This window comes from Hemitrygon akajei, chromosome 2 (genome assembly GCF_048418815.1).
Source record: "Hemitrygon akajei chromosome 2, sHemAka1.3, whole genome shotgun sequence".
Taxonomy (NCBI): domain Eukaryota; kingdom Metazoa; phylum Chordata; class Chondrichthyes; order Myliobatiformes; family Dasyatidae; genus Hemitrygon; species Hemitrygon akajei.
Window position 1 is genome coordinate 214270718 of NC_133125.1, and position 13663 is coordinate 214284380.

The following is a 13663-nucleotide window of genomic DNA, read 5'->3' on the forward strand; positions in this document are numbered from 1 at the left end:
CTCTCCATCTGCCAATCACCCACACCCTCCTCCCCACCCTCTCCATCTGCTCATCACCCTCACACTCCTCCCCACCTCTCCATCTACCCATCCCCCACACTCCTCCCCACCCTCTCCATCTGCCGATCACCCACTCTCCTCCTGACCCTCTCCATCTGCCCATCACCCTCACACTCATCCCCACCCTCTCCATCTGCCGATCACCCACTCTCCTCCTGACCCTCTCCATCTGCCCATCTCCCACACACTCCTCCCCACCTCCCTCCCTTTACTCCGGGGTCACTTTCCCCTCCTGTCAGATTCCAAAATCTTCAGCCCTTTGTCACTGACAGCTCTCACCTCCCAATTTCTGACACATTTCCACCCGTCCCTCATCTATCACCCCTCCCTCAGGTATTACCCCTCACCTGGATCCACCCCTCACCTGCCCATTTCCCTCCATAGATGTTGCCTGACACGGTGGGAGACCCCGGCGCTTTGTGTGTTACCACCACTACATGTCCCGTGTTACCAAGATTCACCCTGATCTCCCTCTCCCAGTCAGCACCACCACCACTTGTCCCAGTTACCCTGTCAGTCCCGGTGGACTTTAGCACCCGGGGGAGCCGGGGAGCTCAGGACCCGCCGCCCGCGGCTGCTGCTGAATCCGCAGTGTTTCTGTTCCGTTGACGGATGCGGTGAACGAGTTAAAATTAATGGATCGATAATTTTCACATCGTGTTTATTTCACTCTCCGCACATTTATATTTACACTGACTGACTCCTGACGCCGGTCCCGGGACCCAACCCGTTTACAGACCCGGAGCGGAACCGGAGCAGATTCTCAGCCACTGGTTTTTATCCCAAGGCCCGAAGAAAGGATAAAGTTTCTCTGTGAATTTATTCCCAGTGAAGGTGTGGAGATGGGACTTGGTCTCCGCGTTGTAAAATGAAACTGTCCCGGACTCGTAACTGAGATAAACTCCCACCCTCCCGGGGATGGGACCGGCAGGGAGACGGGATCGAGGGGAGGTGTAAACCCGCATCACGTCATCAATCCGCGCGATGATCCAGAATCCGGTCTCCGGACTCCGTGTGACCTCTCCCTTCCTCTCCACAGACTCTGCGGCGACTCCCAGACCCCAGCGCCGATTCCCCGTCACCTCCACCTCCCAGTAATGTCTCCCCGATGTGAATCCCTCCGATCCCAGCACACAAGCCCGGTCTGTGAATCTCTTCCCGGTGTCAGGGAGATTCCTCCAGGTCTCGGTCCATCTCACACTCTTCCGATCCTCAGACACCTCGAGCCACGGATGCGCCGTTTCCACATCCAGGGTGACAGAGACTGGGGGGGAGAAGCAGAGAATTAGAGAGTCCCCGGGGATCGGGGGGGAGACTCGGGCAGCGCGGCCCCGGGGATCGGGGGGAGACTCGGGCAGCGCGGCCCCGTGGATCGGGGGGAGACTCGGGCAGCGCGGCCCCGGGGACCGGGGGGGAGACTCGGGCAGCGCGGCCCCGGGACCGGGGGGGAGACTCGGGCAGCGCGGCCCCGGGGATCGGGGGGAGACTCGGGCAGCGCGGCCCCGGGGACCGGGGGGGAGACTCGGGCAGCGCGGCCCCTGGGATCGGGGGGAGACTCGGGCAGCGCGGTCCCGGGGATCGGGGGGGGGGGGAGACTCGGGCAGCGCGGCCCCGTGGATCGGGGGGAGACTCGGGCAGCGCGGCCCCGGGGACCGGGGGGGAGACTCGGGCAGCGCGGCCCCGGGACCGTGGGGAGAGGCCGCTGGGCCTCAGGCGCAGTTGGATGGGCGACAGGACCCTTTCCCGGGGTTTTACCCAAACACAGCGGATGGACAACCGGCATCGTCCCGAGGTTTTTCCTCGACATGGAGAGCGGATTTTCCTCGATCAACAAACACAAAATTCTGGAGGATCTCAGTGGGTCTAGCAGCGTGTGATAAGGGAGATGTACAGTCGCTGTTTCAAGCCGAGACCTTTCCTCGATTGGAAAGAAAGACGGGAGATAGCAGTGGAACCGGGTATGAGAGAGACCCAGAATATTCAGCCTCTCCTTATAACCCAAACTCTCCAGTCCCAGTAACATCCTTGTAAATCTGTTTTATACCCTCTCAGTTTAATGACATCCTTCCTGTAGAAAGATAACCAGAACTGTACAGGGTGATCAAAATCATAAAGACAAGAAAGTCTGTAGATGCTGGAAATCCAAAGCAACACACACAAAACCTTGGCCCAAATCATCAACTGTTTATTCATATCCATAGATGCTGCCTGACCTGCTGAGTTCCTCCAGCAGTTTGTATGTTACTCTGCTCCAAATGTGGCCTTCCCAATGTCTTGTACACTCATAACGTGACGTCCCAGTTCCTGTACTCAGTATTCTGTCTGATGAAGGCAATCACCTCCTGGTCTCTCTGTTCCACAACACTCTCCAGGGCCCCCGATTGATGTGTAAATCCTGTCCTGGTTTACCTTCCAAAATGCAACACCCTCATCTCTCTGAATTAAAATCAAATTCCATCCAATGGCCCAGAGACCCAATTAATCAAGATCTCATTGTAATCTTGGATAAACCATGAGCAAGAGGGTTATGTAGTGGATAACACAATACTGTTGCACCTTGGGGCATTGCAGAGTTCAGAGTTCAATTCCAACACCATCTGTAAGAAGTTTGTACTTTCTCCCCGGGACCTCGTGCATTTCCTCCGGGTGCTCCCGATTCATCCCTCAGATTGGGGAGGAGTGGACAGCGAGGAAGACCATCATTACTTGCAGTGGGATCTGGAGCAGCTGGGAAAATGGGCTGAAAAGTGTCAGCTGGAATTTAATGCAGACAAGTGTGAGCTGTTGCTCTTCGGTAGGACCCCAGTGTCGGTCTTTCACAGTGAATGGTCGGGCACTGAGGACTCTGTTTTACAGCAGATCTGGGAACACAGGTCCAGAATACACCGAAAGTGGTGTTACAGGTAGATGGATGTTACGTTGAAGTTGTCTGAGACCTGGGGCCGCCTAATTTGGGATATTGTGTACAGTTTTGGTCACCTACCTACAGGAAGGATGTAAATAAGTTTGCAAGAGTACAGAGAAAATTTCCAGGGATGTAGCTGGGACTGGAGGACCTGAGTCATGAGGAAAGATTGAATAGTTTAGGACTTTATTCCTGTAACATAGAAGACTGAGGGGAGATTTGATAGAGGTATACAAAATTATGAGGGGTATAGATAGGGTAAATGCAAGCAGGCTTTTTCCACAGAGGGTGTGTGGGATTACAACCAGAGGTCATGGGTTAAAGGTGAAAGATGAAAAGTTTAAGGGGAACATGAGGGGAAACTGCTTCATTCAGAGGGTTGTGAGAGTGTGGAACGAGCTGCCAGCCCAAGTGGTGCATGCAAGCTCGATTTAAACATTTAAGTGAAGTTTGGACGGTACATGGATGGTCGGAGTTGGAGGACCATGGTCCCGGTGCAGGTCGATGGGAGCAGGTAGTTTAAATGCTTCAGTATAGACCAGATGGGCTGAAGGGCCTGTGTTGTTAGTTTCTATCACTCTGTAACGCTTGTACAAAGACATAACGGTTTGTAGGTTAAATGGTCATTGTACTTTCCCCCGTGATTAGGCTGGTTTTAAATAGTTGGGGTGCTGGGTGGAGCGGGTCGTTGGTCTGGGACGGCCTGTTTCACACTGTCTCTAAATAAATAAATAACCTCTTCACTGTCCATGAAACCACCAAATTTAGAGTCCTTCACAAACCTACTAAACACTTCACCTACATTCTCTCCAAATCATTCATATGAATGATGAAAAACAGTGGACCCAGCACCGATCCCTGCAGAACAACCACTGGTCACAGGACTCCACCCAGACAACTCTGTATCCTATTCCAGATCGTACCGTATCCCATGTGATCTAACTCTCTGCTACCTTGTCCAATCCCTTGCTAAACTCCATGGAGACGATGTCTACTGCACTTTCATCAGCTGTAATTTATTTATTGAGATACAGTACGGAATAGGCCCTTCCGACCCTTTGACCCCCACCACCCAGCAACCCAATTTAATCCGAGCCTGACCATGGAACAAGTTACAATGACATCCATCACCACCCAACAATCCCTGATTTAATCCGAGCCTGACCATGGGACAAGTTACAATGACCCCCACCACCCAGCAACCCCTGATTTAATCCGAGCCTGACCATGGGACAAGTTACAATGACCCCCACCACCCAGCAACCCCTGATTTAATCCGAGCCTGACCATGGGACAAGTTACAATGACCCCCACCACCCAGCAACCCCTGATTTAATCCGAGCCTGACCATGGGACAAGTTTCAATGACCCCCACCACCCAGCAACCCCTGATTTAATCCGAGCCTGACCATGGGACAAGTTACAATGACCCCCACCACCCAGCAACCCCTGATTTAATCCCAGCCTGACCATGGGACAAGTTACAATGACCAATTAACCTGCCAACCAGTACAGGTTTGGACTGTGCAACTAGAGCACCTGGAAGAAACCCACGTGGTCATGGGAGAACGTACAAACTCCTGACAGGCAGTAACGGGACATGAACCCGGGTCGCTGACAAGATAAGGACGTACCTGAATGAGAGAGAGGCTGAGATCCTGTCAGAGTCTGCTAAGTTAGCAGACGAGTATCCTTTAACCCACAAGGTAAAGTTTTTCCCGAGCAAGAGCTACCAAAGGAGTAGCAGGGATAACACAGATAACCCACCGGCTAAACCAGAGAGTAAACCGGGGACAAGTGATAAAAGTCAGGAGGAAGGGAAGCAGTCAAAAGAAAAATTTCCCAGTTTCAAGTGTTACTTTTGTGGGAAGCCTGGTCATGCGGCATCCAATTGTTTTGCTATGAAAAGGGAAAACAGGACAGAGAGAGAGAGAACCCCAAATGCCTGCGTTCAGACGGTTGAAACACCGCTGAAGAAGGACGGGTCTGACCGAGTTCAAGAGGGATTTGAGAGATTTATTTCAAATGGGTTTGTGTCTGTGAAGGAGGGATCAACTCCGGTTCCAGTGAGAATCTGGAGCGATACTGGAGCTTTTCAGTCACTGATATGAAAGAGTGTTTTGGAGTTCGGTGCTGAGATGGAGATTTGAGAGTCGGGGGCGTTGAGAGTAAGTGTTCAGCATGGACTAGAAGGGCCGAGAAGGCCTGTTTCCGTGCTGTAATTGTTATATGGTGATATGGTGGTGAATATTATCAAAGGTATTGGAAAGGGGACTGAGACCGTGCCTTTGCATAAGATAATTCTGAAATGCGACTTGGTATCTGGACCAGTCACAATAGGGGTGCGATCTGAACTACCGATAGACAATGTTGATCTCTTACTCGGAAATGACCTTGCAGGTGGGCATGTTTACCCAGAAAGTGGTGAAATGCCATCGGTCATTGTAAAGCGTTAGGCTGCAGTCGGTCAACGATCGGAACAATTTTAAAGGATAAAGTGAGAAAGGCTCTGCCCCGATGAAAGCTACAATGATTACTAAGCAACGCAGTGGTTTAATTATTGGGTTTTGGGTTTTTGATCCTCCACATCAAACCGGCACGGTGAAGAGCACACTTGGGAGTGGTCTGTCACTGTATCGAACCCGGCGCTGAAATATTGGTTCTTAAGTGTTTTATATGCTGTTGTGACGGAAAATAACTGGTTCTTTGAGTCTCAACAGTAGAGGCCTGGACACACACAGTTTTAATACTAAGGAATTTATTTACACGGGCAAGTCGGGTCAACACAAGCAACTACAATACACAGGAAGCGGTGTGGGGACAGGGTACGGTTACACAAACAAAGAACAAGGGAAAGGCACTACAACAGCTATCCCCCTTGACCTTGGATAGTTGTGGCTCCCTTATCAGGACAAACGATAGACCTTACCAAGCATAAATCAATGCACTTACCTCCAATGTGGTTGCCTGTAAGAGAGGGCGAGCTAAGGGCAAGTCTCACCTTTTAAATCATGGGGCTGGGCGCAATAATCCAATTAAGGTGACCAATAATTTAGGTGTGCATTGATTAGTTGGGAGGGACCAATGTCTAACCATGTCAGCAACTTCCCTATAATACCACGGGCTCTTAACTTGGGAAGCAGCCTCATGTGTGGCACCTTATCAAAGGCCTTCTGAATCTCCAAATATACAACATCCACTACATCCCCTTTATCTATCCTACTTGTAATCTGCTCAAAGAATTCCAACAGGTTTGTCAGGCAGGATTTTCCCTGAAGGAAACCATGCTGATTTTATACCATCTTGTCCTGTATCACGACGTCCTGAGTCACCATGTGCTCCATCACCTCATCCTTAACAACTGACTCAAACTTCTTCTCAACCACTGAGGTCAGGCTAACTGGTCTATAATTTCCTTTCTGCTGCCTTCCTCCTTTCTTAAAGAATTTTCCACTCCTCTGACACCATGCCAGACTCCAATCATTTTTGAAAGGTCATTTCTAATGCCACCATAATATTTAATGCTACATCTTTCAGAACCCTAGGGTGCAGTTCCTGTGGTCCAGGTGACTTATGTACCTTTAGGTCTTTCAGCTTTTTGAGCACCTTCTCTCTTGTAATAGTAACTGCACCCACTTCTCTTCCTTCACACACTACATCAGACATACTGTTAGTGTCTTCCACAGTGAAGACTGATGCAAAATAGTCATTTAGTTCATCCGCCATCTCCTTGTCCCCTGTTATTAATTTTCCTGCCTCATTTTCTGGCGGTCTTATATCCACTCTCATTTCTCTTTTATTTTTAACATACGTGAAAAAACTTTTACCATCCACTTTGATATTATTTGCTAGCTTGCTTTCACATTTCATCTTTTCCTTTCCAATGATTGTTTTAGTTGCTCTGTTTAGGTTTTTAAAAACTTCCCAATCCACTATCATCCCACTAATTTTTGCTTTGTTGTATGTCCTTTCTTTTGCTTTTACAATAGTTTTGACATCCCTTGTCAGTCATGGTTGTACTATTTTACAATTTGAGTATTTCTTCGTTTTTGGAAGAAATGAAAACATACTCACGTCCTGCAGCTTCCTCATTTCCCCAGAAACACACACCATTGCTGCTCTGCTGACATCCCTGCCAGCAGCTCTTTCCAATCTACTTTGGCCAACTCCTGTCTCCTACCACTGTAATTTCCCTTACTCCGCTGAAATACTGCTACGTCAGCATTTACTCTAGTGATCACCAACCTTTTTAAGCCCAAGATACCCTACCTCGGCCACAGTCAAAGAAGACATCGACCCCCAGATTGATTAGTTACACACATGCGCACTGGGGCAGAAAAGACCGGAAGTAAAACCCTGCAACCCGGAAGTAGAAATAATGTACAAACTCCAGGGGTACACACCCTTTTTTGCACCGCGGACCGGTTTAATATTGACAATATTCTTACCGACCGGCCGCCGGCGGGGGGGATTAAACACGACCGGAATACAGCGATACTCGAAGCAGGTTCCTTATGTCCAGTCTATTCCACAAATTAGTTTTTGCGGCTCTCGGCACTTAGCTTTTGTCCCACTTGCTCACGTTTTCTCCGCTCAAAAAACTCAGCGGGTTTGTCTTTAAGTGCGGGGTGCTTGGAATCAAGGTACCGAAGCAGTTTTGAGGATTTCACTGCCTCATTAGACAGCCTCCAGGCCCAAACTGCAGCCTCCGCCCTCCGCCAGACACCCTGGCCAAATGTGGCTGGTTGTGGGTGGGGTGAGAGGACAAGGTCAGGGCCGGAGGTCCCCGTGCCGGTTCCAGTCCGGAGAAAGCGACAGAGCGGGGAGTGTGACAGGGCGCCCGCCCACCTTGTAGGATCTATCAGCTGACAAAAGTTTGTATCAGCAGATCGCAGCGCGGTAGCTGCTCTGCTACTTACGGAACCCTGAGCCCGAATTAGTTCGTCTGCGAATATTTTAGCACCGGGTTCCCCACGAACATTCGGTGTGGTGAACAGGTTTAGAGGCGACGCCCACCTCTCCGCGCTCCAGGCCAGTACCAACGGCACTTCTCGCCGGCCGCGTGAGGCGAACCAGTGATTCCTGGCGCGAGGGTATCACTGCATTTAGGCGACTGATGACCTCGCATGGGTTCAAGTTGAACAGTGGGCAAGACAGGGAATGAGGAAAGGTGCAGCTGACTCATATCGTTTCCTCACGGCCCGGTGGTTGGGGACCACTGACTTACACTGTGTAAACACAAAGTACACTGCAGATGCTGTGGTCACATCAACACGTACAAACAAGCTGGATGAACTCAGCAGTCAGCAGGTTGACTGCTCATTTCAACGGACGCTGCCCGACCTGCTGAGTTCATCCAGTGTGTTTGTACGTGTTGAATTACACTGTGTAATGCGGGGGAGCTACACACACGCGCACTGGGCAGAAAGAACGGAACAAAACCCCGCAACCCAAAAACAATCTTTCAACGGTATTTGTGTATTTATTTTTGAATTTTTTTCGGGATCTACTGGGAAAGTCTCAAAGATCGACCAGTCGATTGTGATTAACGGGTCGGCGACTGCTACTTTACTTTCTCTCTTATCAAATTTCAAGTTAAACTCAATCATACTGTGATCACTGGTTCCTCAGGGTTTTTTACCTTCAGCTCCCTAATCGCCTCTGGTTCATTACATAACAGCCAATCCAGTATAGCTGATCCCCTAGTAGGCTCAATGACAAACTGCTTTAAATGCCATCTCTTAGGGATTCAACAGACTCACTCTTGAGATCCATTATCAACCTGATTTTCCCAATCAACCTGCATGTTAAAATCTCCCATGACTACCAGAACATTGCCCTTTTGACACAGCTTTTCTATTTCCTGTTGTAATCTGTGGTCCACCGCCCAGCTCTGTTGGAGGCCTGTGTATAACTGCCATCAAGGTCTTTTTAACCTTGCTGTTTCTGAACTCAACCCACAAGTATTCAACATCTTCCGATCCTATGTCACATCCTTCTACTGATTTGATGCCATTCTTTACCAGTAGAGCCACACCACCCCCTCTGCCTATCTTCCTATCACTCCGATATAATGTGTAACCCTGGACATTCAGCTCCCAACTACAACCATCCTTCAGCCACAATTCAGTGACGGCCACAACATCATACCTGGCAATCTGTAATTGTGCAACAAGATCATCCACTTTATTTCTTATACTACGTGCATTTAGATACAACAGCTTGAGTACCGTGTTTGCTGTCCTTTCTGATTCTGCATCCCTAAAGTTTTGATACTCAGCTTGTTGGCTGCAACTGAGTTCCATCACCTGCCTGCCCTTCCTGACAGACTGACTGCAGGCTATCATTACCATTTTTACCATCCATCCTATCCTGAGTCCCTTCACTCCAGTTCCCACCCCCCTACAAAATTAGTTTAAACCCTCCCCAATAGCTCTAACAAACCTGCCCGCAAGAATATTGGTCCCCCTTGGGTTCAGGTGCAACCCATCACTTCTGAACAGGTCATACCTCCCCCAGGGGGATCCCAATGATCCAAGAACCTGAAGCCTGCCCCCCCCCCCGCACCAGCTTCTCAGCCACACATTTACCTGCCAGATCATCGTGTTTCTACCCTCACTGGCACCTGGCACAGGCAGCAATCCAGAAATTAGTACCCAGGAGGTCCTAATCTCTGGATTAGAGAGAGGCAAGAGTGGATATTGGACTGCTGGAAAACAATGCTGGAGAGGTAGTAATGGGGGACAATGAAAGGGTGGATGAACTGAAGACGTATTTTGCATCAGGTTTCACTGTGGAAGACACTAGCAGTATGGTGGAAGTTCCAAGTGTCAGGCGACGTGCCGGGCGTGAAGTTAACATTACCAGAGAACAGGTTCTTGGCAAAAGGAAAGATCTTTAGGTAGCTGTCACCTGGACTAGACAGTGTACATGCCAGAGTTCAGAAAGAGGTGGCTGAAGAGATCATGGAGGCATTTGTAACGATCCTTCAAGAATCACTAGATTCTTCAATGGTTCTGGAAGACTGGAAATTTGAAAATGTCACTCCACTGTTCAAGAAGAGAGAGAGAATAAAGGAAACTCTAGGCCAGTTAGTCTGACCTCAGTGGCTGGGAAGATGGTGAAGTTGATTATTAAGGAGGAGTTGTCAGGGAACTTGGAGGCACATGATAAAATAGGCCATGGTTTCCTCAAGGGAAAATCTTGCCTGACAGATCAGTTGGAATTCTTTGAAGAAATAACAAGCCAGATAAACAAAGGAGAACCAGTCGATGTCGTGTACTTGGATTTTCAGAAGGTCATTGACAAGCCATATTTGGCATCTAATTATGACTTAGTAGTGTCTCATAAACAAGCACAAATGAATCTTATGTCTTACCGTGTTTAATGCCACCAATCACTTCTTCCGATGCTATGTCGAGCAAATAGGGGTGATCGAATTTTTCAACCAATAGGGCACCATCTGTCACTGACAATGTGTGGACATCCTCACTAATCCTGTAAATATTATACAGATGGTTATAAACTGAGCATCAGTGATATTTGAACTATTTTACAAATCCATACAGAGTTTCAGTAAAGACCATGTCCTACCTCCTCTTCCGACGCGCTTCCTCCTGAAATAAATCAAACACAGATCTCAATTGACTGAGACTTACTGTCGGCATCTGAGCCAAGTTATTAAAACCTGCTGATAATTCCCACTGAACTCATTCCCACTGACACGAATGGAGAAAGAGGGACATTGAACTGTGTGAGAAAGTACAAGGAATATTTATGAGAATTATACGATAACAGAGAGAAGGAACTTACAGGAGAGACTGGACAGGTTTTAAGATTCTGAATGTATCTGATCGAAAATATTTCTGCTTGTGTGGAGACAATAAGTCAAAGATAAAACATCAGTAGGTCGTTAATAAATCCCACAAGAAATGTAGTGAAGAGAATGTGGAACTCACTGCTACAGGAGTGGCTGAAGTGGAACAGCAGAGATTGATTGTAATGGGGAAGCTGGATAAACACATGAGGGACCATGGAGTTGGGGACACTGTTACTGGGTGTGGTGAGTAGGTGGGAGGAGGCTTGTGCACCAGGGAAACTGATAGGAGAGAATGGACTGAAAGTCCTGTCTCTGATGAAAATGGGATATAATCTGATGAAGAATATTTCTGAAAAACAAAAGACAGTGCAAAATTCTCCAGAACAATGAACCTGATACAAACCAGATATAGATGGTAAATCCGATGTGTAGGTCACATTCTGGAATTCAACCTCAGTTCCCACCGATCCACAGAGAGACCCTCACACCCACTGCACCAGACACACTCACAGTCTGTGACTGTAATGGGATGTTACTCTGAGTCTCAGTGGATATTATACGTGGGAATCACAGAAGTGATCACTGGCTCAGTGCTATGATCAGAGTAAACATTCCCGAGAAGGATGCAGACTGTCCAGCGATGTACAGATGTTGTGAGAGGCCGGTTTGGAGACAACAACAACCCTGAACAGTCAAAACATCCGTCTGGTTTCAATCAGTTTACAACTCCAGTATTTGTAAATCCCACACTGCATTAAAATACATCATTTTGTGCCTATGTACTTTTACAGGACCAAACTGAAATCTCTCACCATGAGGAATATGATATTGTCTTGTTGATCCATCTGTTCCTGTAACTTTGAGATTTCCTTGTAGATGGCATTTAAATTCTCTTGAATCTCCTGAAGATTTTTCTCCATTGGATTTAGAATCCTCTCCTCTTCTTCCCTGAGATCTCGGAGTACACGCTGCTCTTTCTCGGTGATAATCCGTCGCAGTTCATCAAACTGGGATGTGATGTGGGACTGAACGCTTTGTGACTGTTCCTGTCAAATGAAAGGAGAGGCTGGTTTATTATTTGGCCCTGATGTATTTCCTTATGATATGGAAGGGTCTGTCCAGCCCATTATCATCCAAGAGGACCACAACCTTGCCGTTGGGTTTGGAGGCTTGTGTGCCTCAATGACCCAAAGAACTCTGTTGGCTGGAATGTGGGCTTTATGCTTTGACCCTTGGTAGGGTCACCCATGTCAAACAGGTCAAAGGGTAGAGGCCAGAGTAAGAGTGGTCCACTGGTCCTCCAGGTTCATGGGTTCAGCTCAGGGCTAACAATACTGACTGATGAAACAAAACTGTTACGGAAACAATGAAGAGTCTGTCTACATCTGAGTGCCATGTTATTCCTGAGTCTCCACTCAGGACCTGCCTGACTGACAGTAGTGAAAACCGAGAAGCAGCTACTGACATGTTGAATGAAGACATGAACACTGCCGGAGATGGAGGACCTTCATTGCTGTCCCAAACTCCAGTGGCATAACAGGCAGCAAGTGAGTGGTTCCCAGATATTCGATCACAATTCCCTCAAACCCAGTCTTCCTCACTGACCCATTAACTCCCACCTGATTCACATACAATACCCCTTCACAGGGTTAATTACAGTTGCCAATTTACTGTTCAATCCTGAACAGTCAAAACATCCGTCTGGTTTAAATCAGTTTACAACTACAGTATCTGTAAATACCACATTGAGTTGATTGTCGGCTAAAAGAAGGTACTGGTTACAGAGAGAACATGCAAACTCCACGCAGACAGCACCAGAGGTTAGGATCGATCCCAGGGCACTGGAGCTGCGATACTCTGCTATTCTGCATTAAAGGGAACAAAACTACACAACAAGATTGTAAATTCTGCTCAGGAAGCCTCACCCGAACTCCAGAAATCTTCTCTTTCTGTTGCTGCTCCTTTTCCTGAAAGTCTGATTTCTTTTTTACGAGAGAGTCCAAGGAAGATTTAACCCGATCCTGGGAATTAAAGAGTTAATGGATTAGACAAAACAAAAAGACAACATAAACAGACGATCGAAAGCGGGTTAGTTTTACCTGGTAAATTTTAACGGCTTCTTTAATCGGCATGAAGTTGTGAGACTTGTGTTCCAGTGCATCTCTACAGATCAGGCAGATCAGTTTCCTGTCCGTCTCACAAAACAGCTTCAGTTCTTCCTCATGTTCCTCGCAGTGAAGTTTACTTTCCTTCTCTTTAGGATTCAGGTTTAGTTTCCGAGCTTTCTCAGACAGATTTGCTAAAACCCGATTGACCTTGAGGGTGCGGTCTGCAAACTCCTCTCTACATTCCGGGCAGGAGTTTCTCTCCTCCCTTTGCCAACACCGTGTGATACAGGAGCGGCAGAAGTTGTGACTACACTCCAGTGACACCGGATCGGTGAAGAAATCCAGGCAGATGGGACAAATTACCTCCTCGATTAAACTCTCGACCTGTCCTTTCGAAGCCATGTTAACTCCCGGTACTTCCGGGTTCAGGATCCTTTCACTTTCGGGAGCTGCTGAACGCCTGCAGTACCAGGTATGTCCACTAGGGGCGCTGCAGTCTCGGGAATGAACAACGTTGCTCCAAGTGTTCTCTGGGCAGGAATCGCGGTAATTTCCACATCAGGGTGGGATCAGAAACATATTAAAGAGGTCTGAATATAAATGAACCCGGAGCGCGGAGCCTGGTTCAGTGTAAAGTACAACTGAAAGGGACAATTCCTGAAAAGCGAGATAGACAGTTGGCCTATGTCCCTGCCTGCTCCAGCCCCACTGAACTTGTCCTCATACATTGACTCCATTCTAAACCCTTCAGGTCAATCCCTCCCAACCCAC

At 48.1% G+C, this 13663-nt stretch overlaps 1 protein-coding gene across 1 annotated transcript; it reads right to left on the minus strand.

Moving 5' to 3' along the window:
* Nucleotides 1-704: 704 nt before the first annotated feature.
* LOC140720630 (zinc-binding protein A33-like) lies at nt 705-13376 on the minus strand. The gene is made up of 6 exons (XM_073035465.1): nt 12884-13376; nt 12710-12805; nt 11597-11830; nt 10559-10581; nt 10344-10462; nt 705-1324 (listed from the first exon to the last, which is right to left on the minus strand). Exons 1-6 carry the CDS (start codon nt 13292-13294, stop codon nt 792-794), a joined length of 1416 nt encoding a protein of 471 aa, XP_072891566.1. The 5' UTR covers nt 13295-13376; the 3' UTR covers nt 705-791.
* Between the last annotated feature and the right edge of the window lie 287 nt (nt 13377-13663).